The sequence below is a fragment of the Colletotrichum aenigma genome (genome assembly GCF_013390185.1).
Source record: "Colletotrichum aenigma strain Cg56 chromosome Unknown KSG_Cg56_contig01, whole genome shotgun sequence".
In the NCBI taxonomy this organism is placed as follows: Eukaryota; Fungi; Ascomycota; class Sordariomycetes; order Glomerellales; family Glomerellaceae; genus Colletotrichum; species Colletotrichum aenigma.
This window is the reverse complement of record NW_023500907.1, coordinates 3,963,618-3,985,994: the sequence shown is the minus strand read 5'-3', so window position 1 is coordinate 3,985,994 and position 22,377 is coordinate 3,963,618. Positions and strand designations below refer to the sequence as shown.

The 22,377-nt window shown below is 57.7% G+C and overlaps 5 protein-coding genes across 5 annotated transcripts; 3 read left to right on the top strand and 2 right to left on the bottom strand.

Moving 5' to 3' along the window:
- Window positions 1–251: 251 nt before the first annotated feature.
- CGCA056_v001050 (uncharacterized protein) lies at window positions 252–1,889 on the top strand (the record flags this gene model as incomplete). Its single annotated transcript, XM_037316311.1, has 1 exon — window positions 252–1,889. One exon carries the CDS (start codon window positions 252–254, stop codon window positions 1,887–1,889), a length of 1,638 nt encoding a protein of 545 aa, XP_037184869.1.
- An 808-nt stretch (window positions 1,890–2,697) lies between these two features.
- Window positions 2,698–3,839, bottom strand: BOA1-3 (Oxidoreductase BOA1; the record flags this gene model as incomplete). Its single annotated transcript, XM_037316310.1, has 4 exons — window positions 2,698–2,948; window positions 3,016–3,365; window positions 3,433–3,677; window positions 3,735–3,839. 4 exons carry the CDS (start codon window positions 3,837–3,839, stop codon window positions 2,698–2,700), a joined length of 951 nt encoding a protein of 316 aa, XP_037185937.1.
- A 1,376-nt stretch (window positions 3,840–5,215) lies between these two features.
- On the bottom strand, window positions 5,216–6,873 carry CGCA056_v001048 (Uncharacterized protein; the record flags this gene model as incomplete). The annotated part of the gene is made up of 2 exons (XM_037316309.1): window positions 5,216–6,547; window positions 6,682–6,873. 2 exons carry the CDS (start codon window positions 6,871–6,873, stop codon window positions 5,216–5,218), a joined length of 1,524 nt encoding a protein of 507 aa, XP_037185936.1.
- Window positions 6,874–10,157: 3,284 nt separating this feature from the next.
- On the top strand, window positions 10,158–10,905 carry CGCA056_v001047 (putative THOC5 family protein; the record flags this gene model as incomplete). Its single annotated transcript, XM_037316308.1, has 3 exons — window positions 10,158–10,510; window positions 10,567–10,810; window positions 10,864–10,905. The coding sequence occupies 3 exons, from the start codon at window positions 10,158–10,160 to the stop codon at window positions 10,903–10,905; spliced, it is 639 nt and encodes a 212-aa protein (XP_037185929.1).
- Window positions 10,906–19,984: 9,079 nt separating this feature from the next.
- Window positions 19,985–22,154, top strand: CGCA056_v001046 (uncharacterized protein; the record flags this gene model as incomplete). The annotated part of the gene is made up of 3 exons (XM_037316307.1): window positions 19,985–20,548; window positions 20,681–20,906; window positions 21,007–22,154. 3 exons carry the CDS (start codon window positions 19,985–19,987, stop codon window positions 22,152–22,154), a joined length of 1,938 nt encoding a protein of 645 aa, XP_037185928.1.
- Window positions 22,155–22,377: the final 223 nt, after the last annotated feature.

Sequence of the window (22,377 nt, the reverse complement as noted above, 5' to 3'; positions counted from 1 at the left end):
CGTTCACGACCTTTTTTTTACCTTTACGCACCCCACAACGTGCGGTCTCGACATCATGACATTTGGTTTCCTAGCCTCAGCCCGTCGGCGTCGATAGCGGTTCCTTCAGTAATCATCGAAAATACCATTGGGATTATTTTCCGCTGAATTAGTCCCGCGCTCTTCAGATTCGGCTTGTGCCTGAGCCGGGATCGGCCATCCGGTACCCTTGATACCCAACTCAACACCGCCGCTACAAACCAGCCGATAAGATGACGTCCGACGAGTCTGATTTGTACGACAGCGACTCGGAGCCGGGAGTGGCCACGCGCACGCATCACGGACCGAAGAGTGTGCAATTTGACTTATCGTCGTCGCCGTCGCAATTCCCCGAAGGGATCCCCCGGAGGCGGCCGAGTAGCCGGTCCCATCACCGGCACAGAAGCACCGAGCGCCCCCCGAACCCTTTCGCTCCCGCATCCGCACCGTTCCCGGTCCCAGGATCGAGAGCCCGCCCGATGCCGCCGCATGTCCAGACCCAGAACCTACCCCAGTTCTCCCGAAGCATGGGCGGGAACCCCTTCAGCCCGAATCCCGTCGACCCATCGCCCCCGTATTATTCATACCCGTCAGCGGCCGGGTACAACTACCCCCCAGGCCAGTATCCCAACAGCGCACCCCCGAGGCCCCCGTCGTCCGGCCATCACCGGTCTAACCCGTTCGACCCTTCGCCCAGGTCGTACACAGACCGTGAAAGTCCGTACTATGGAATCCCGGTGCCGTCACAGCCTCAGCCGATACCTCGCTATGAGGGCAGAACCCCCTCTCGGCCAAAACCGCGCCCGATCCAGCCGCAGTCAGTCGACATGGAGCACGTCCAGCGGACCATGAGCAGTCTCCTCGAGCGCGAGAAGGCGCGAGAGAGGCAGGCTATGGAAGCTGCGCAGCGTGAGAGGGACATTGCCGTCCTCAGCAGGGAGATGGACAGGAAGATGAAGCTTGGGTTCGGGGAGATCCGGAACGAGCTGTTTCAGAACGACTTGAATTCTGAACCTGGGCCGCCGCGGTCAGAGTATGCGATGCGGATGTACTCGACACCTGCGCGATCTGTCGATGACCGGACGTACTGGGCCGGCAGGGCCGGCGCGCCGCCGCCCGATCTCAACCAGCAAGAGATGGACCAGCTGTGGGAGGGCAGGAGACAGCTCGATCCTAAGTACGCGAACCGGATCCAAGGCCGGCAAGATCCCAGGCTGGAATTCGACAGACGATCCTCCTTCAGCTCCCGGCTCGACCCGGAGCAGATGCAGAGAGCCATCCAGGCCGGCGTGGAGGTTGCCCTGAGCGAGCTGGATAACAGCTATGGCGCTCCCAGTCCCCTCTCACAACGACCTGCCTCGACTGTCTACGGAACGAGCCCGACCGCCCGACGGCATTCGCAGCAGATGTGGCCTAACGGAATGTACAGAGCCGAGACGATGGAGCCGCGGAGCAGCCCCTTTGCGCCCCCGTCGCCCGTCGAACAGCGCAGAGCCTTCGACCGGCACACGGCGGACAACCCGCAGACGGAAGCGGAATGGGTCGGCCGCCCGCGTCCGCGGCGGAGAACCGAAGGGATGAACATCACCGTCCAGCGGAGCGGCGCGCCGGGGCGGTCCGCCTCGCACAGAGACAAGCCGCGGTCCAGGCCGGAAATACAGATGAGCGGGGGACGGGGTCCGACGTACCAAGATGTGGGCGCATCCACCGCCATTGTTCGAAGAATACCAGCTGATCAAGTTGGGCCTAGAAGATTGTACCCTAACGGGTACCGAGAACCGTATTTTGAGGAGGACACGGACTCGGACGAGTCGAATGCGCAGACGCTGGCAAGGTATCCGCCGCCGCCAGTGCCGGACCCCCCGAGGTGATTGACGAACACGACATGGGTCAAGTGGGAGACTGAGTGCATGTGATGGAATGAGATGAGCCATATGTTTACATGATTATAGGGGTGCGGATGATTGTCAGCTACAATATTGGCTAGATTGCAAGGGCGTTGACATCACATTAGCGAGACTACTTTTCAGCTTCCTCTTGAATTTGACTACATCGAAGTTACCCTGTGTAATTGTTTGAAATTTACATCAAGCCACGGAAGAGGAGCGAAAGAGGTGTGCAAAAAAGAAGCATTTTCGCACGACCCGGTTTCGATCCAGGGGCCTTGGCTTTAATGGAGCCACGCTCTGCCTCTGAGCCATCGCGCCGTTGTGTATTGTTGAGGAAGACGAGTATTCGTCGGGAATTGAAGAATGGAGGCAGATTCAAGGTTGAGATTCCAGAAAGGTTGGTCGAAGGGGTGGTTGACTCATATCAAAGTACTGGTGAGAGATGGTTCCAAATTTGTGTGAGGTAGGACTGACAGTGTCTCTACCCACCACTATCTGAATCGATGTCGAGCGCTTCTCGAACCAGGTTGTGTTTTATTATCAACCAATATAGATAATCTAGTATATGCAGAGGCTTACCCTTCTGTCCAAGCCATGATCGGCACGCTGTCATGCAATACCAGAAACCCTTTGAAGTCGTGTTGAGTTTGGACGTGGCGTAACAAATTGACATGTTTCAGTCTGTAAAAGTCCTCGCAGCTAGGCTTGTGCAAGCTTGCGTGGGTACTGATTTCCGGCGTTCCTCGAGACATATGCTCGAATATCGACTGACATGCTCCTCTCGTCATGTTCAACGCCTCGCCCAAGCCTTTTCCAACGCCTCCCTAACCTTCATCGGCTTGATCTCGGGGAACTGGGCATTCGACGACCTCGTGCTGAGATCGAACCTGCCTTGATCAAACAAAAGCATGTACGACGACAGCATCGTCTGCAAGGTGTCCTCGGAGAACCAGTGCAGCCCAACCTTCTGCGACGGCAGGATCGTCGCCTTCCCGCTGCGGTACACCTCGTCCCCCTCGTACATTACAGAGAACTTTGTACCTATGAGATGACCCTTCGTGAGTAAAGCAGTTCGCTCTGTGAGAGGACGGCGGCAAACGTCACATACCCTTGACGTCCTCTGCAATGGCAAGGAACTGATTCCACGTCACCGTCTCGCCGACGAGAAAGGTGCGCGGCTCCCACTCTCGCACGTCGAGCCAGGTGGCAACGTACCGCCCGACGTCGGACGTGTGGGTGAAGGTGACGTTCACGTTTCCGGAGCCGGGCAGGACCGCGACGTTGCTCGCCATGTCGACCACGACCGTCCAGGGGGTCATGTGGGACTTCACCGCGGGCATGCACCAGTAGTCGAGGAAGAAGCCGTTGTGGAAGGACGTGTGCTCGAGGTCCGTCGTCTCCTCGAGCGCCTTCCTGCTGTCGAGCTTGAAGCCTGCGTAGAACAGGACGTCCCGGTCCCTGGACGTGCTTTGGTTAGCTCTGAGTTTTCTCCGGGAGGGGGGGAGTAAGATGGGATGTGTGTTACCCCTCGTCCAAGGGGATGCCCCAGTCACTCGGGACGAATCGTCGCGTGGCTTTGGCGGCGTCCGCGGCTTGGATGAGCTGGATCTCGGGGATCTGGTCTCGTACTTTCAGAGACTGGGTGGTGGTCAAGGCCGAAATCAGCGTGTGGACGTTGTGTTTCTCCAACGTCCCTGTCGCGGCCTCCACGTCCGCATAGTCAACCTCGATGATGGGCACGTTGAGATCGTTGGAAAGGGTCGGGTTGGCCTGCGAATGTTAGATGAAACGGAAATGTCCCCAGGGGGAGAACTTTGGGGGTCGAACCTTTCGGCTGAATATGATCACATCGTGAGTGCCGGCTTGTTGTATGGCTTCCACAATAGCACGGCCGATGCCGCCAGTGGCACCGGCGACTGCGACGACGACCATTCCGGATGTGGTCAGGGGAATCTATGTTGAGGAAGTTTCTAGTCCACACAGACTTTCACAGTAGATGTGCTCAGAGTAATACGAGCCTGTGAGTCTCTTCGACGAGACCTGCGTCGGCAGGTGCCTTTTATGATGTACGTTTCTACTCTGCGAGTGACGCATCTCACACGCCCTCAATTCACCAAGGAAACGGCTAGCAGACATGGCCAGCGGACTCTTCGGGGGAGAACAACATGATGTGCGGACTTGTGCAGACCATCAGCCGGCGGAGAGTATCCTCCGACCTACGAAAGTTGGCGGAGTTTGTATCCCAAATTCTCGGCCAAAGCCTTGCCGTCTCGTTATCGGACACATCGTCTATCCCGACACCCTCCCCTTGCGCAGTTTGCCGTCAAGAGGCCCTCCTGGGACTTTCATGTCCGGGTGCTGTTCCGGCGGGTTGCTACTAGATTCTGAAGCAGCATCCTCGAATGCCCAACTTGGGCGACACGACAGCAACGCTTTCTGATGTATCCTTGTGCCATAGTCGACTGCCTCCGCGTATATCTGGTCTCCTAGAGTTGCGGCCAACAGACGGCGTTGAAATGCGAGGCCCAGCCTCGGGCTCTAAGGGGGGTTTCGCATATGGACAACACTGGAAAAGGCTGGCATCATGTCGGAGACCAGAATTCGGTGACTAAAGCCAGCGAGGCCAATCTTCCAGGCCAGGCATGTCGTGAAGGCTGGGACGGGTGGCTTGATCGAATCCATCTGGATGGCAGACATTCGAAGACGGAAAGAGTAGATTGACAATTCGATTGCAGACTCACAAATGCATCTAACGTGAACTCGTCTCTACTCATCTATACACAACGCAACAGAAGTCTCGGGATCATAGACATAGGGTATCCATTTATATTACTATTCACATGTAACGTGGCTCCTACGCCTCTGTATGCTGACGGAACGCACTCTACTCTATCGGGTCCGCTTCTACAATCGCTAGTCGCAAAGAGGTCGAAGCAATACAGGCGTCCTGAAGCGTGCCGCCTGGGTTGGAACATTATGCCTCGTCATAGCCTTTTCTTATCATCACCCAGAGTTTCAATAGTCCCTGGACTTGGATATTTGGTCGTCAACCGGCATATAGCATGTCTTGGAGGAGTTTAATAATGGGGGGCTCGACCTAATCGAGACTTTTGTGAGTTCGGGTGGCTTTCCCCACGGCGATCGAGGCGTACCCGGAGAGATTCTATGCCCTCCTTTGGACGGGTGCTGGCATGCCGTGGAGTGCCTTGGCTCGAAGCCGGACTTAATATGGCCATTGACAGCTCACTGCAGGAACCATCAACGACAACTGCATGAAATCGCCGTTGCCAAAGACGCAGGTGCCTCACTCAGTAGATGGAGCACTCTGCCTCGGCGCGGCGGAAAGCATCCGCAAAGAAGGACTGCATGGCCGTGTAGTGGAACAGGATACCGCCGAGAACGGCCAGATGCCACAGGTTGTGGCTGCCGCCGATGTAATCGAACATGCCGGGACACCACCTCTCGGGGATCTTGCTGGCGTACACGAAGGCGCCCAGGAGGTAGACGAAGATGGACTTTGCGATGGGCGTGTAAAAGGTCCACACAAAGTCTGGGCCGTGGGAGAAGTACAGCTGCAGGATGGGCAGGAAACCGGTGGCGCCAAGGCCGACGAAGAACGCAACGCGGGCCCACGCCATGTCTGCTCCGTTGAAGGTGGGGTGCCAGGGGAGGATGACGCCGCCGATGCCGAGGAAGGCGGTGGTCGACATGTACGTCCAGCGGCTGACGGGGTCGCAGTAGAAGGCGGTGTATTCGGTGGTCACGATGGATGCGGCGATCAGCAGGGAGATGCCGGTGTAGTCGACACACGCAAAGATGGAGATTGCGTCGACGTCCGCGACGGCGTTCATGGTGTGCCAGATGGTCGAGCAGACCAGCGTCAGGCACGCGGTGAAGAAGAAGACGGCGGCGATGAAGATGTCGGTCTTGGTGCTGAGGGAGAAGTTGACGTTGCGGGGGTAGAAGTAGAGAGCGACGGCCAGGACGATGAACAGGCCGATGGCGTGAGACCAGATGTTGACGAGCTCGTTTGAGACGCCAAAGGCGGACCAGATGCACTCCAGCTTGGACTCGGTAAAGCGGTAGCCGTTGCGGATGTGCGGGTTGATGCGCCACGGCATGGGCAGGTCGTCGTAGGTGATCAGCTTTGTCGTCCTCGCGCGTTCAATGGCACGCTCAATCGTCTCCTCGAGGCTCTCCGCCGCACGCTTGGCCCGCCCGATACTCTCATCCACGACCTCGCGGGCGAGCTCGATACCGCCGTCGACGACCCTGCGTCCCTCGGACATGAAGGCTCCGGCGGCGCTCGTAGCGCTGGCCAGGCTCTGCTCGCGAAGCTTGTAAGCGCGGCTCTCGTACTCGGTGAGCATGTCGTCGAGCAGCTCGATGCCGACGCGGGCCTTTTCGTTCAGGGACTCGGCGGAGGCGAGGGCGTCCTGGTAGCGGGCTTCCAAGGTCTCGACCATGATGTGCAGGCGCCTGCGGCCTGCGCCGAGGACTTCCTCCGAGGCGTGGGAGCATCGTGCGCGGACGGTCTGGAGGGTGGAGAAGGCGCGGGATATGCTAGAGTCGAAGGTGAGCTCGCCGTATTCTTCAATGAATTCGAGGCGACGCTCGAGCTCTGTGAGGAAGAGGTCAACCTGAATTTGGTGTAACGAAGCACATGTCAGTCATTTCTCTCTTGGTCCGATGCTCGGGTGTAGTGGGGGAGGTGTAACCAAACAAAACAAAACACCCTTGCAACCGCAACTACAACCACCGCCTCAGAACTCACCTTCAACAGCAGATGCTCCTCTCCGTCCATGATGTGGCTGACGATTGACTTGCGTCTAGGGATGAAGAAAGAGTGTCGTCGTCTGCGGGCGAGTTCGGTGCCTTCGGGCTGGGCTCCGGAGGTGGTGGCCACGGCGATGTCTTCGTCGTCGTGGACGGCGGCGCCGGAGCAGGGGGACTTGAGCGAGGTCATGTTGACGAGGGGGTCCATTACTCTACTGTGTTTTAAACGATACAGAAGTCGTTTCCCAAGCTCGAGGGGTTCGGCCTCGGCAGGAAGGGATACAAACAAACGCCTGCAGCCGATTAAGTCTCCGCCGGTCTGTAACGAGTAAAAGCTACCGTAGTGTTGGAGTTCTGGGGCTGGCAAGCAACAGGTTGCACCCGGTATATTGCAGCAGAAACGATGGCGGCTCTGCTTTGGAGGTTGTGTTTAGTTGTGGTGGGTTGCAGTTGCGGCGAGCCGTCGGTGTTGACTTGCGAAGCCACGGGTGGGAGGCGAGGGAATCAATTGGCTTATACTCAAAGTCCGAAGGGGGGGCCCAGCGAGAATGGGGGGGGGTTTGTGTGTGAGTGGGACACGGCGGAAGAGCGGATTTTGGGCGCTATGCTATCGGTTTTTTCCTTTCCTTCCTTGGCTTCTCCACGAAATGAAATGCTTCTAGTCTGTTGAGGGAGGAGGGGGGCCGATTTGCGGGCGGGATCTCAACAATGCGGTAGTGATTGGTCCGGGGGCCAAGAGAGTGCGCAGCTAGAGGTAAAAAGACGTGCAGATCCGTAAGATGCCTGGACCCTGAAGAGTGGTGTGTGGCAGCAGCCCGGGGGCGGCGAGACGAGGAACAGGAGGAGGCGAACTGTGACTTTCTTGGGGCGACTGGCTTGTGAATGCTGCTTTGCTCCCTGTGTGTGAGACTGCAGGAGGTTGTTTGCACGTGTGTGGGTGTGAAGTAGTCTTCGTTCGTCCAGCCTTTTGGTATGTATGTGCCTCAGATCGGGAAGATAGGGATGGAGCTTTGGGAGGACGGGAGCAGGGGCGAGAGACAGAGAGCGGTTGAGCGGATTCGAGCGCAATTATGAGACGGATTACTGTTGCTATCGTTGCTGCTGCTGCTGCTGCTGCTGTTGCTATTGCCGCTGCTACAGTGCTTTGTTGTTTGTGGCGGTCTCCAACGTTAGGAGCCGAGTCGTGCGGCGAATACGCAAAAAGGACGGCACGGATGATTTGTCGGTCACCGAAGGCCGGCCGGACAGAACCATAGACACAAGAGAGGATGGAAGAAGGATGAGAAGTCGAGATTGAGAGAGAAAAGAATTTACAACGAAGGAGATGAATAGGACCAACAAGCCCGCCAAAAAGGCTGGGCGAGGAGCTGGAGGAGGAGAATAGATTACTTTACGAATACACGAGCACACGACCGGGGTCTCTCTTCGGTCTCGGAGCAGGTGGACGAAATGGTCATGGGGGGGGATGGGGAAGAGGAGGAGAAGAGAGATCCGCACCGGAGGGAAGTGGGAGAAAACAAACGGCAAAAGGAACGTCTTTGGACTCGTCTGCCGCTTCGCCTTTCGCTTTGCATTGCTTAAAAACTTACTGCATGGCTACTACTACTTCTTGCTGCTAGGTTCTCGACGCTTGCTAAGGTGGGTTTTAAGATTGCATACGAAGCCTGTATGGACATGTCCAGCAGCGCAAAAACAACAACGACAAAAGGTCTGTAGCAGGCTAACAGCACATGGACTGCCCAGAAAAGGGATCCTCCCGCGCGCAATGCGGAAATGGGAAGAATGCACTCATGGGCCACGGATGAGGAGGGACGGCCCTCTGGCCCTCTCTGAATGGACGTCCGGTAAAGTTCGGCCCAGCGCGCATCGTGGCGGATCAGGCGCGCCACCAATAGCGTCATTCGACATCCATGCCGCCATGCATTCATTGGATTTGGGATTTGGGGGAGACAGTCCCGTCCCAATCCCTAGGTTGTGCAACCCAAGACAGACAGCCCTGAAAGACACCGCATTGCTGCAGGTTCGGACCTGGGCCGCCGGTGTCAATGCCTGTGACCGCCCAATTGGAGCAAGTCGTACCTTGCGGATGGGTGGAGGACGTCCTGCGTATGTGCCTGTTGAGGCATGAGTGAACTGCGTCCCCCCCCCCCCACGCACTTCTCTGAATAAAGCAGCTGATAGCGCTTGAAGAGGAGCCCGGCGGAGGGCAGAGGATGTTGAGAATCAGTAATACACATGTAGCTCGACGATCCCTGGTGAGGAGCATACTGCATAAGGTAGCTCGAGACTCTTGGCCAGATGCAGTATGCGGTGAGAAACTTGTTTGCGCAATGCCGTGCGTTTCGGAGTCTTGGTCTTGTCATCTTCAGTCTCGCTCTCTTTCCCTCTTCCCAATGCTCATCCGCGCTCTCTCACAAGACTCCGATACTCGTCCGCCCCCTAGCGTGCCTGGTGATGGCAATTCCTCAAGGCCGCCATGTCTAGCCCCAAGCGCCATGGCGATAAACGCCTGCTAGCGAAATTCGGGACAACGCCCAATCTCATGCCCAACACATGTCTGGCTTTAGTGTATCCGTAGTGCCTGCCGTTCGAGGACTGCCCTGGTAGAGACTCAAAGACTGAAATCCCATTCCGTACCCCACGGCCCGTGTCTTGCCTTTCCAGACATCATCGCCTCGGTACGTAGTGCTAGCTTACTGCTCAGTGCTCAGCCATCTGAAGACTGACGAGTCCCAAGGAAACGATGACCGAGGCCAAGCAAGCGTGGGAGTCCAGCGAAGCATCCGCCCTCCAACTAAGACCTAAGACCAGTGGGACGCGCGTGGATGACTGAGATGACTGACTGGCCCAGCGGCCCCAAAACATTGGGACCCTACCTCCGACCTACCACACCTTAGGTACCTACCCTCCGAGAGCCCATGGGTGGGACGGCACGCCGTCCGTCTGCAGGACCAGCGGGCATGGCGGCAGCACCGTCCTGCTACCCGCGTCCACTGACCAGTAAACCCGACCTCGCTGGGGCACGGTCCCCGCGGCTGCACCAATTTTCTGCAACGTCCGCCTTCTCCCACTCCGCCTTGCTGCTGTTGCGTTGTTCTACCTAGCTGAGCTCCCCATTCTTTGAGACTTCTGTGATCCGAGGCGAGACGAAGCAAGGCGAGCGAGGCCCGACGACCGGAAGAAGCACACGCACCGTCGTACGTACCTCTGACCCTTGCACCAAAGAAAGGGCCCCCCGTCCGTCCCGCCAAAACGACGCCCGAGCCGTTCTTTGTCCCGCCCTCCGAAGCAACACCACCACCCCCTGTCCGATTCCGATCCCATCCTTCAGCCTTGCGAACGCGGTCGCGCAAACCGGGGCCAGACCGACGACACGATCCCCAAACGACTCAGCCGCGTTGTACGCTTCCGCTATCGACGGCATCATCTCCCACCCGTCCGATTCCACCTCCGCAGCATCATCCCCCACAAACGATGGCGGTCAACGACCTGGTATCCGACCCGAAGCTGTCCGTGGTCCTGCAGACCTCCGGCTACGCCCAGGACCAAGCCGCGAAGCTCCTGCAGCTCCTCACCGAGGTGTCCGCGGCCGGCGAAGCCCTCACCCCCGAGCTGCAGGCGGGCCTCTCCAAGGAGCAGAAGCTGCTGCTCACCAACATCTCGCACCTCCGCGGCCTGCATCGCGCCGCCAACTTCACCGCCAGGGAGACCAAGGCGCAGACCGCCGAGGCGCGCCACGAGGTCGACCGCCTGCACCTGCAGCTGCAGAACCTCTACTACGAACAGCGACACCTCGAGGGCGAGATCGAGGCGTGCGAGTCCTACGAGTACGTTGCAGCCACGAAACCATTGAACCAGAGTTTGCTGACCGCGAATCGCGCAGCCATACTTACCAGAAGCTTCCCCTCATCCCCGTCGAGGAGTTCCTCGCGCAGTTCCCCGAGCACGCCGACGCCGACGAGAACGCCCTCATGATTGCGCGCATCGGCCACGAGCGCGCGGAGCGCGAGACCCTCGAGCAGCAGCGGCTGGAGCTCGTGGGGAGGAAGCAGAAGCTCATCGCCGAGAACAAGAAGAGGAAGGACGACCTGGCGAATCTGGACAAGGACCTGGAAAAGTTTATCGATGTCAGTCCACCACCCGCTGTCCGTGTGAAGGCTTAAGCTGACGTTCGATACAGGCTGCGAAACCAATCCAGGAGCTCTTCGAGAAGGTCGTCTGAGTGCCTGCCGTGTCAGATACAATCCTCGGCAAGCACGTGTGTCACGACCGCAATCTTCTGGCTGGCACTCTGCGAACAGAAAGAATGGCCGGCGTCTTGTGCCACAAGCTACCGCAGAGCGGCCATTTTTGTTTTTCTTGTATCGTGGGGGGCTGGGTTTTACTTTGACCGTGATCACTCAGATGAAGCATGGTTGCTATTACCACGAACTGTTCCGCCATATCTCCGACCACGAATGGAATAACCCGAACTGACGACTTGACGGGGACGGGGATTCTGGGCGGGAAGGACGCCGTAGGTCCTGGTGTATCGAATCTCACCTCGGCACAGGTCCTCCATCAGGGAAATAAAAGGTCAGTCGGGGCGAGATGAAAGCGAGGGGGCGACCGAACATGTCCGCTCCCCGCCCTCGCTTGGGAGATGGAGCTCTCGCGGCAAGGTGCCCGAAGATATCTCGGCATCCTCATCACTAGGTGGACACTGTATGCACCCCGGCGGAGGAAAACAAAAGTTGAGGGATTTTGGGTTGCAATCCCTCGAGCCGCGTTTCCGAGAACCGGCAGATACGGACAGCAGCGGGTTTACGGATATGGAAAGCGAGAGCGTGGCTGTTGGAGTCTCCAATGGACGGAGGCTGCTGGTTCTACCTACTACAATATGCCACATTCGGGAGCGCGGCCAGCGTCATCTTTCGTCACGCTGTCGTTGCTTGCGAGCTTGAATGTTAATGCAATCCGACACATACGCCGTTCAGCCCTGTGAATGCCATTGTGACACTGTGACTGCCGCGGGGCCCGCTAAGAATTGCCGAGGCCGTTGGGACATGGCATGCGGGACGTCCAATTTGTTCCCCGTCACCGGCCCGCCGCCACTTGGGGACTCCGAACGAGACGGCATATGGCCGGTCGTCGATCAAGCGGTCCGGCGACATGGCAAACGAAGCACGCGTGCGTGGGCTTGATTGAGGATTCCTCCGTAAGGCACAGAGAGCGCACGCACAGGGCAGCCCAAGGTCTCACCTCGGATCCGGCATAATACGACAAATGTCAGCCCCGTACGCTGACTGGTTGGTCGATCCGTCCGGCTGTCGGGGATGATGTACGTTGGCTTTTGTGAGACTTTATAAACCCGGGGGATTCTTTTTTGGCTTTTTCCTGGTCGGAGGGCGTCTGGGGCAAGGCCGTTTCATCGGTGCCTTCGACGAAGTACATGTCCCAGAACAACCTTTCCCCCTCGACTCAGTCAGGGAGCATGCGGCATGCGGGTGCCAAAAGGGCCCCGTCAGCTTGCTGTCACTGAACTTGATCAGATGTAGATTGTCTCACAGTCGCTTGGGCCAGACTGTTCGAGAAACAGGTCTGAAGGAAGGAATGGTGGGGGAGGGCGGCGACGAGATGGTGGTTGTCTCCAGTTCATGAACCTGTCACAACCCGTCGGACATTAGAAAAAGTCCCTTGGGCCCAAACGAATTACATATCCCTCCTCACCACCCTCCCCGGGGCCTGAAATCTGCACGCGCGGAAGTTGCGTAGAGTTCGCTTTGCGTGCGGCGTGGAGAAAAAAGTGTGCCCATCCTTTGAGTGTTCTTGCAGGAGCCTGTTTCAAGATCGTTTCCTGCATTTCGACGCAGGAGCTGGCTCCCCGTCGGCCGACTAGACGGGTCCGCCGATACACTCATTGGGAGTTGGGTGTGCAGAATGGCAGCCCGACGGCTTTGGGGCGAACCCTCTGAGTCGCAAGAGGTTGAGACATGCCACTTTTCATCAACCGGACGAGTCCGAGAGCTCCCATCGTCAACGGGGTGAATGTCTCAAGGGCGAACCCTCAACCATGCCGTGGGTTAGGTGGTTTGCGAGCGAGACAGCAAGAGGGTGCGCAAGGTTTCTTTAGAGAGCAGCCTCGCTGCTGATACTTGCGAAATTGCTCGCATACTGCCCGTGGCTCAACCCCGTCCACCCCGTTAAAGTGCCCCTCGACATCGGATGTATTGTACCGATTTCGTCGTTGTTGATGATGAATCAGCGTGCCTTGCAACCGAGGTCGCAACCAACTCGAGTCAAGTGCTTCCAACTTTAACTGCAAGTCCACATTGGCAGTGATCGAGCAAAGGAGCCAATAAGAGTCGCAAAGCGTGACTGGCTACTTGTGAGTCTCTTGGACCACCAAGACAGCCAAGACAAATGCGCTATCAGTAAATTATAATCACTCACTGTCGATGGCAGTTGGATCGAGCCAAGGAGCCAAGACACACATAGGTGGATGGGGGTCCAGTGGTGCAGTACCAGACGCGGCCTTTCACCGTTGGTGGTGTGATGGATGTGAAGTGCAGGGCACGCCTTTGCAGCCTTCCTGGCCCCTTGGCCTGCTTTCCTTTTCCAATCACCCGCCGACGCGTCTGCATGTGGTGTAGTTAATGGCGATCCGCGGGTGCGGGTCAACGTGGGTGCCGCGATACCAAGCTTGGAGGGTGGCCGGTCTTGGGGAGGTTGAGTGTCAACTGACAACCGACACAAAGACTCCGATCCCAGCCCAGCAGGCCTCAAGACGCCGACGGCGACCTCCTTGAAGAGCCCGATGGAATTGACGAGAAAACATGTTGGCAGCCGGGCAATTCTTCTGGCAGGACTGGTTGGTTGGTCAGGTATCGCGTACGTGGAAACCTGGAACTCCAGGTCCGGCCTTGTTGGCCCACAGCGGCCAGTCAGATTCGGAGCTTCAGAAACGTTCAATCTCAAACGCCGGCCCGCCAAGGGTTTGTCCACCCCACCATCCGGCACGTCCCCCTTTCACTTTGTTCTGTTGCTTGCGCTGGGTGCCAACCGTCATTATGTCACCGACCGGGCCCATTGACCATGGAAGTCCGCGGCACCGGTATCTCCTTGTTGATGCCGCCGCTGATTAAGTCTTGGGAGCTCGCGGGGGATGCCATGGCCTCTGCTCTATCAGCGTTTCTCAGCTGAAGCAGCGGATGATGTGCACATCGCCTCAGCGTGTCTCCAGCCTGATACACCCAGCTCGCGAAAACCAGGAAGCGCTCGATGCGCTCGCCCGTCGTGCTGACGAACAAAAGCCCGTATCCGTTTCTTCTCAAGGCTGCATCGTCCAGTACGGCGAAAAGCAAGCACTCGCTTGTGATTTTGAAATTGCGGAGGGCTGCGGAGACGTTTCTATAAGCCGAGCGATACTTGGCCAGAGGGCGGCGGCGTGGCGAGACATCAAGTACCCAAACCATTAAGATACCTCTCGAGTTGGGACTGCACTGGAAGGACAAGCACAATCTGCTGCAGGGATGGTCGCCGCCGTCTTTTCCCTGCCTGCCTTAGTCCTTGGGCCCTGGAAGCGCCACTCCGTCTCCGTGCACCGTGGTGAGATGTTCGCTGGTTTGCTCGTGTCGCATACGAATCTCAAAAGTCTCATGCACCGATACTTTCACTCTTCTCGCCCTACCTACTATTAGCATAGCACGCGTCTGACCTCGCCGTTGCTGTTCCTCATTAGGCGCGAAGGAGAGGCGCTAGGTCATGCCATCAACTGCGATGGCACGGATATCAGAGATGGCTGGGATCGCGGTGAGCGCGGGACCTCGAAAGAGCTAGCTGGCGGCGCTGGTGATTCGGACGACATGTTGCGGCTCCTCGTGGTGCCATGGCTGTTGTTCAACCCCACGACCAGCCATCATTATGATGATGATATGCGCTTGTCGAGCACATGATTATATCGGGCGGTGTGACTAGGACCACCACGTACGCGACTTGCAGGTCGAAATCTCCCGTCCCGATTGCCGTCGCGGCTGGATCCTTACAGGCCTGGCCAGAGCGCCATGCTTTTTTCGCTCTTCTGAATGATTTGCGCTTCAAAATTTTCTCATTTGGTGGTTGCGACTCTGAATAGGAGAGAACGAGGGGAACAAAAATTGGAGAATGGGTCTCAGTCTCCCATCATTTCGCAGCAGCGGTATCCCGGCTCGCCACGAGATCCCAGGCCGGCTCGCCAGCCGGTGACGAGTAGTGTTGGAGGAGGGGAACGCACTGTGACTGGGCTGGCTGGTTGGCTTGGGCAAATGTCAGACTCGGCGAGGGATTGGCACCAAATGAAGGTTTGCGATGGTGGGACGACCAAGAAAAAACATCGTAGGGCCTCGGCCACGAGCTAGTTTAGCAGAGCGCAATCAATCGTCGTGACCCCTGGCAATGCGTGCGACGGTCTCGTCAAAGATCGAATGCCATGGGATGACATTTGTTGTAGGCGGACAAGGAAGCAATCAAGCAAACAGACAGACAGCAGCAGAGGCCTTGTCCCGCCTGGCATTGCCTGCCCTGTCTGCCTGATGTCGATGGCCATGTCGCGAATTGCTTGCGTGGGCGCGTTCGCATTTCGCTTGTCGTCTCTCTATCCGCGACCCTCTTCAACCGGCATCCCTCGCCCAGCTCCTATGACGACGTTGCCGCAGTATGGCTACAGCGATGACGACGGCAGCCACATGTAGCCAGGCCATGCTGGGCTCCAAGCCCCAGCCGCTGGCTTCTTGACAGCAGACAACTGTAACCTCGCTGGGAGAACCGCCAGCGATCACCAATACGCTGCGGCGGCGAGGATGTGGCCAATAGCAACGAGCGCCTCTAGCCCTGGCTGAGCCACAATTTGCTCCGCTTGGCGTACGTACCACTTGCAGACGGGACGGAGAGAAGCGACAGCAGTGCAGTGCATAGCACGCTAGCCGTGCCACTGTCGCAGTGGTCGACGAACTGACCTGAAGCTCTCTCGACTGTAGTCCCTAGGTAGCGTGGTACAAGCAGCAGCATCTGCCCGCCATGTATCTCGATCCGGGTTCGCACGCATGGCAAAGAAGTGCAGCCACGGCGGGTGGCCTGGGGAACCGTCTTTGTTCCGTGACCCTGAGGCACGTATGGCGGGATCCATGGCGCGTGGCTGCGAAGTGCTGGCTCGTCTGCGCCGGGCACACACACGGGTTCGCGCAGTATGCGCGCCACGGGCAAATCGCTTATATTCCGAGACCGAGGATCACCAACGCAGCCCGTCCAGCTCACGGAGACAACAAGACCGTCCCTTCGTGGCCGGGCGCAAGTGCGATGAAGAGCATGTAAGACGACAGGACAGCAGCCAGGGCAGACCCGGCGACGGAGCGAGTTGAAAGACGGCCGAGTATGGCAGTGGACGGGCTGTCGCAAGGGAGAGGAGCGGCTCCCGCAAACCTCATGTAGCCCGCAAACAGCTGGATCGTTGTCGGTGACATGCGCACAAGCACGCTAGGTGGCTCGCAGGAATTGAGTGTTTGGCTTGCTGTTTCCAGGGGCCTTGGGGGCGGGGAATGGAGGGAGACAATGGCACTGGCCTCTTGGCCTGCAAGATAAGGTGCGGATATGGGATGAAAGGATTCAGAGATCCGAGGTGGATGATGTGCTTGAGGTGAAGTTGACAGGAGCTACCTTACGCTGTTGGTGTGTTGGTGAATACGTACCAACAACCAGCAAGGCAGATGTGGTAAGGCAGCAGGAGGAAGGCATTGATCGTCACTTGGACTTGCACGAGGCAGGTACCGTCCTCACCGACTTACATCCCAAGCCAAACCCGACTGCTGCTCTCCACGAGCCGAGCTGCTGCGTCGGCGCCGCCGTTGACGAGCCAGTCCCTCGGACGAAGCTCTGTTTCCCAGCAGGGCAAGATGGCAGAAGACGGGTGAAGCTTCTCCCAGACGCCCGTGACGACAGATGGCTTGCTGTTCGGCGTGTGAGGTGGTCAACCTAAGCTTCGAGACGGCTTACTACGCCGCCCCCGAGCAGCTTTAAAAAGTAGCTTACTAAATCCGATGCCTGCGGCGGAGAAGGATCCAACGTGAACGCTACCGCGCTGCTGGCATGCTGGCACGCTGGAAACTGAGGCCTTGCATGCCGAATCCTCCTCCGATCCATCTCCGCAAAGCCAATTCCTCCTATTCCCGTCGGCTTTTGGCCGCCAAGCTGCCATCAGTTGGACACAATAATGGGCACTCGAGCAACGAGGTCCCATTCTCCTTTGTTCTCCGGGCCCTGACGAGACAACCGAGAAGACGGACCTCGACAGAGCTGGGCCGGTCAGCATTTGGTGTAGTGGGGAGCAGTAGGGGAGGCCTGGTTGCCGTGGGGCATGCCCAGGTGCCTTGCACAAAAGTCTTGAGCGGTGGACACAACACTGTGGCGTCCCCAGGTGATGCATCGCAAATTTGTTAGTGGGGAAGGCACTATTTTCTTTCCAATTCCCCCAAAGGGGATGCCGTTTGGGCGACCCAGAGCCAGCCCAGTCCGTCAGAGCGGGAGGAGCGACCCTACAGCAGCTTAGCGTTCTTAGCGTAGGTGCTTGGTAAAAGTAGGTACCCAGGTAGAAACCTAGCACAGGCAGAAAGCGGTCCTTGGCCCAAAGGTCCTGTCTTTTTTCTTTTTCTTTTCTTGTTGTTTTGACGCCGCTTGGAGGATGCGGAAATGACCGCACTGTGCGAGCACTTTCCAAATTCTTGCCAGTCTGCCCAGGCAAGGCACGGTTTGTTGGCATCTGAATGCGGACGGCCAGAACAGCAGAGAACAAGACAGCGCCGATGGAACAGACCACAGAACAGCGTCTGGGACAGTCGGGCGCGGAAAGAAGACAGCAGTAGCTGCCAGGTGCGGCTGAGCCATTGCCCGACGGGTAGCGACTCGCAAGCGATTCGCAAGCAACGAGGACGGGCGACGACGAGAGAGCGCAGCAGACGAATCTACGGCAGCGGTCAGCAACATACCTGAAGGGGAACCCGCGCGATGCGTGTTACGATGCGTCTCGATTTGGGGAGCTGTCTAGCTTGGCTTTGCTGCTGTGCTTGTCCGTAACTTAAAGCCATGGAGCAAGTGAAGGTACTTGTTGATTGCCCCGCGTGGCTGGGCAAAGGGCCAAGAGCAAGAAGAGTGCAGAGTTGAGAGTGTAGGAGTGTGTAGGAGTGAGCTAGAAAGGTTTGAAGCTTCTCTGGGCGTCAGCATTGCGAACGCCATGGCAGGCGAAAGGAGACATTCCGCAGCGGTCGAGAGGGAATTGTGGGCGCAGAGCGGAGAGTGAGGCGGTGTCGAGAGTCTGTCTACAGCAGGCAACCACGCAGAGCTGGAGGTGATCCCACAGCAGAGCAGACTGATGAGGTGCTGGACAGGAAGTACACAGTGCGGCGGTGCAAGCGTGGCCGCTTAGCCGGTAATTTCTCATTGCTCATTTCCCGCGGGGCGATTCAGTGCAGGCGCAGAAAATTCCCAAGGCAACCCAACCCTGTCGCGGCCGTGCCACCCCTGCCATCTGCGAACCAATGTCCCACTTCGCGCTAACGCAATTGTCGAGGCGGGAGACTGTGGTGAGCAGCATCAAATCTGCAGAAGCACCCGCACGACAGACAGCAGCAGTAGTGTAGCAGCGGCAGCACCAGCACCACCAGCACCAGCAGCGGTGGCAGAGGCAGCCCGCCCACCAGAGATGTGAGCGAAGGCGGGCAAGAGATGCGCTAGCCAGAGCACGCACGGCGGCAACACCCATCCCCATTTTGTCTGGGGCCTCTCTCAGGCTCGGCGGTGACAGGCCAATGGGATGCCCTCCCAGCAGCAAGTCCCAATCGACAGTCCAATCAATCCCCCATTCAGGACCAGACCAGCCCAGCCAATGCCACACTGGCCCATCGCCCATCTCGTTGCCCATCGCTTTTATCGAGGTTTTTCTCCTCTGAGCTCATAGGCACATCCTGGTAGCTCGACCGGCCCCATTGCTCCAGTTTGGACCCCAGTCTGTTACGGCTGCCATCACCGCTGCTGGGTTGGCCCCTTGTTTGTCGTCTCGCCAATCCAGACGCTCCTTGCCCCCCTTCCTCGCCCACTCCAGAGCAGTCCTGCGTCCGCCGTCTTTGCTGTGCTGCTGCTGCTTGTCTTGTGTCGTCTTGGTTGAGTGCTTTGGCTCATGTTTTGGCTGGCGCAGGTGCTGTTCACTGCTTCGATCTGCTTCCTACAGCTGCATAACCTCTATGGGTAGTGTTTCCATCGAGGTAGGTACCTCCCGGTGTGGACGAGGTGAGGTAAGTGTATGTGTTGATGTATCTTTTCAGAGTTCAAAGCTGTCGAGGGTACTTGTACTTCCACCTCGAGCTGGCCCCCCAAAACAAGTGCGGCTGCTTCAGGCCTGCTTCTGGCTCTGACGCTGGCGCGCACTTGCATAAAACAAGTACCTTTTCTGAGCCTTACCCGCTTCCCGGTACATGCCTGGCATCCAGGTCTCGTCTGGTCCAATACAACAAGCACGAAGCTCCCAGCTCCCATCTCCCAGGTCCATCAGTACCTTCAACTCCCCTCAAGAATCAACAAGTGCTGCCCCCCCCCCTCCCCCTTTCCCCTGTCCCGCCGACGGCCTCGATTCACTTGTACCGTGTGCGCGCGAGTGTCCACACCACACTCCATGTCACAGTCCCGTCCTCTGGCCTGCTCTCTGCTCTGGCTCTGTCCTGTCCTAACCAAGAAAACCATCCACTCTCTCAACCTAACCTTGCACCTCTCTCCCTCCTTCTCCTTCTCTGTCCCGTCCCGTATCCATTAGCTTGCACTTCTCTCCTCGTGAATATCATCCGACAAGACGCACTCTAATTTTTCTCCAGTCCCTCCCTTTTTCCCTCTTTCTCTCTCTTCCTCCCCTCCCCTCCCCTCTGCCAACCCTCCCACCTGCACTACTCCAACCACTCCTCCTACGTGACGAGAGAGAGAGAGCGCATGCGAGAGACCGCTGTCCGACCTGCTGGGTAAGAGGGCTCCATTCGACTGCTTCTTGGTCTTGACTCCCTCCTTCCCCCCTCCGTACCTCTCTCCCTCATCCGTCTGTTGCTTGTGCAGCTGTTGGTCTCGCCCTCCCTCGAGCAACCTAAACCGGGCTTCGCACATTCCCTATCCAAGCCTCGACAGATTAGACACCTCGCAGTCGCCTTTCTGCCGTCGACGACTCACCTCTGTGTCGCTCTTCCGTCGACGACGCCCCTATCGCTGGTATCGCGCCGCCTCCATCTACAACACACAGCTTCAGTCGGCCATCGACAATGTCCCTCTTCGCCTGGGCCTCGCGCCGTGCAGGCGGCTTGGCCATGCTGGCCCTGCTGTCTCTCAGTTACTGGGTTATCTCGAAAGAATCAGCTGCTTCGGCACAAGGTTACAATTATATGCATCAGGACAGCCTTAGCGCCATCACGCCGACGTTCAAGGGCGCCGGCTACTGGACCGTCATCTTCGCATACTACTGCCTGTTTATTCACATCCTCGTCTTCGCCTTCCCTATCCGATGCTGCTACGCTGTCTTCGACATGACCCGCAGCCTCAAGAAGATCGCCCGCAACAAGACCCTGAGGGATTACAAGTTCTCTCATCGCCGTCGCGGCTCTTCCACCTCCCTGTCCAGCTCCGAGACCTTGACCTCATCCCACGGCTGCTCCGCCTCCAGTAGCGAAGCTGGCGACACCGAGCCCGAGCTCTACACCGACGCCGATGGCGAACCTGACCGCGTCATCCACGCCATCATCATTCCCAACTACAAGGAGGAGATGGACACGCTGAAGGAGACCCTTGAGGTCCTTGCCTCGCACCCTCAGGCTCGCAGCTGCTACGACGTAAGTCCATTTCCCACATGTTGTCTTCTTTCCACCGGTCGAGCACTTGCGCAACCACGGTAAACTTTCCGCCGGCTTTGGATGACGCGCGCCCCGAATCATGCGTCCAACCGCTAACTCGGACCCCTCTAGGTCTACCTGGGCATGGAGCAGCGTGAGCCCAACGTCGAGCTCAAGGCCATGTCTCTCATCCAAGAATTCGTCAAGAAGTTCCGCGGCATCGACTACACTGTTCACCCTTCCGACATCCCAGGGGAGTCCGCCGGAAAGGGAAGCAACGTGGCATGGGCTGCCCGCAAGTTGAGCCAAAAATACTCAATGACCGCCCGCAAGGATGTGATCATTACAGGAATTGACGGTACGTGCGCATGTCAGAATCAGAGATTCTGCCGCAGTCAATGTTTCCAATTTTTGCGCGTGTAGAATGATTCGCTGACCAAAACGTGGGGTATCTACAGCCGACAGCCACCTCTCGGCCAACTACTTCGCCCTGCTTACCACCATGCACCTATCATACCCCGAAACAGCAAAGACCACCCTGTACTCGGCCCCAATCATCTTCGACCGCAATGCCCACGCCGTTCCCGCCATTGTCCGTGTTGCCGACATCCTCTGGGGTGCCGGCGGCATGTCTGGATTGTACGGCGGCTCGACCATTGCGCCTCCCACGTCCGTCTACTCTGTTCCCCTGGATCTTGTTGACCGCGTCGGTGGCTGGGACTGCGACAACGAGGCTATCGGAGAGGATTTGCACATGTACCTGAAGTGTTTTTTCGCGCTCAACGGAAACTTGACGGTCCGAACCGTGCTCAGCCCCGTCAGCCAGAGCAACGTTTGCGGCAACGGCTCCAAGGGTCTGCGCGGACTCTACTCGGATATGCAGGCCCGGTACAAGCAGGCTATGAGACACATGTGGGGTGCTCTGGATTCCGGATACGCTCTCCGCAAGGTCGTCGAGCTCTGGCAAGAGCGCAAGCACACCTCTCGCGCTTTCCGCCCTCTGCACACCTCTCTCGGCGACGCCTCTGATGTTTACGTCCCCGAGGCCCCTCTTGACCAGGAGAACCCCGAGCAGCCCCGTGAGAGCGGCATCTTCTCCGATGTCACGCACGACACTCTTCAGGCTCCTAACTGGGAACGCATCGTCTACCTCTTCCACCGTCTGTTCGAGGCCCACTTCCTGCCGCTGCAGATGACCATCCTCGTCGTCGCTTCCACTTTGTACGTCTGGGTCACCGAGGGCAGCGAGGAGGTCGCTCACCTCCGCTGGATCTTTGACATTTGCAACGTTCTGCGCACTCTCGGCTTCATGGAGATTGCACTCTACCTGTTCCTGTACGAGAGCTTCCACCGCATTTGCGTCAAGTCCCGCCAGCGCGAGATGTCCGAGGCCGGTCTTTCCGACGGCATGAACTTCTCTTACCGCAGCGTCAAGAAGAACTTTATCGACTACGCCATGGTTCCCTTGGTGGCTCCCATCTACGGAGCCATCCCCTGCGCCCAGGCCCAGCTGTGCCATTTCTGGACGCTGGACCTGGTGTACTCGGTCAGCAAAAAGGTCACCCGACAAAGGGCGAAATCACTTTCAGCAGACGAAATGGCGTAACGACAATTATATTCCCTTCACTGTTATCATTTACCTAACTTTCGACTGGACCGCGCTCCTTGGCATAGGCGGCGTTGGCTCCTTTTATTTTTTCCCTTCGATTCGACGCACAGCCCAATTCTAGCAAGACCCACCAAACGGCGGTTTTTAACTCGATTTAACGTGTTTGAAGACGTTGGGGCTCTGAGAAGCCTCATGTGTAAATAGATGAGGGCATTCTTGA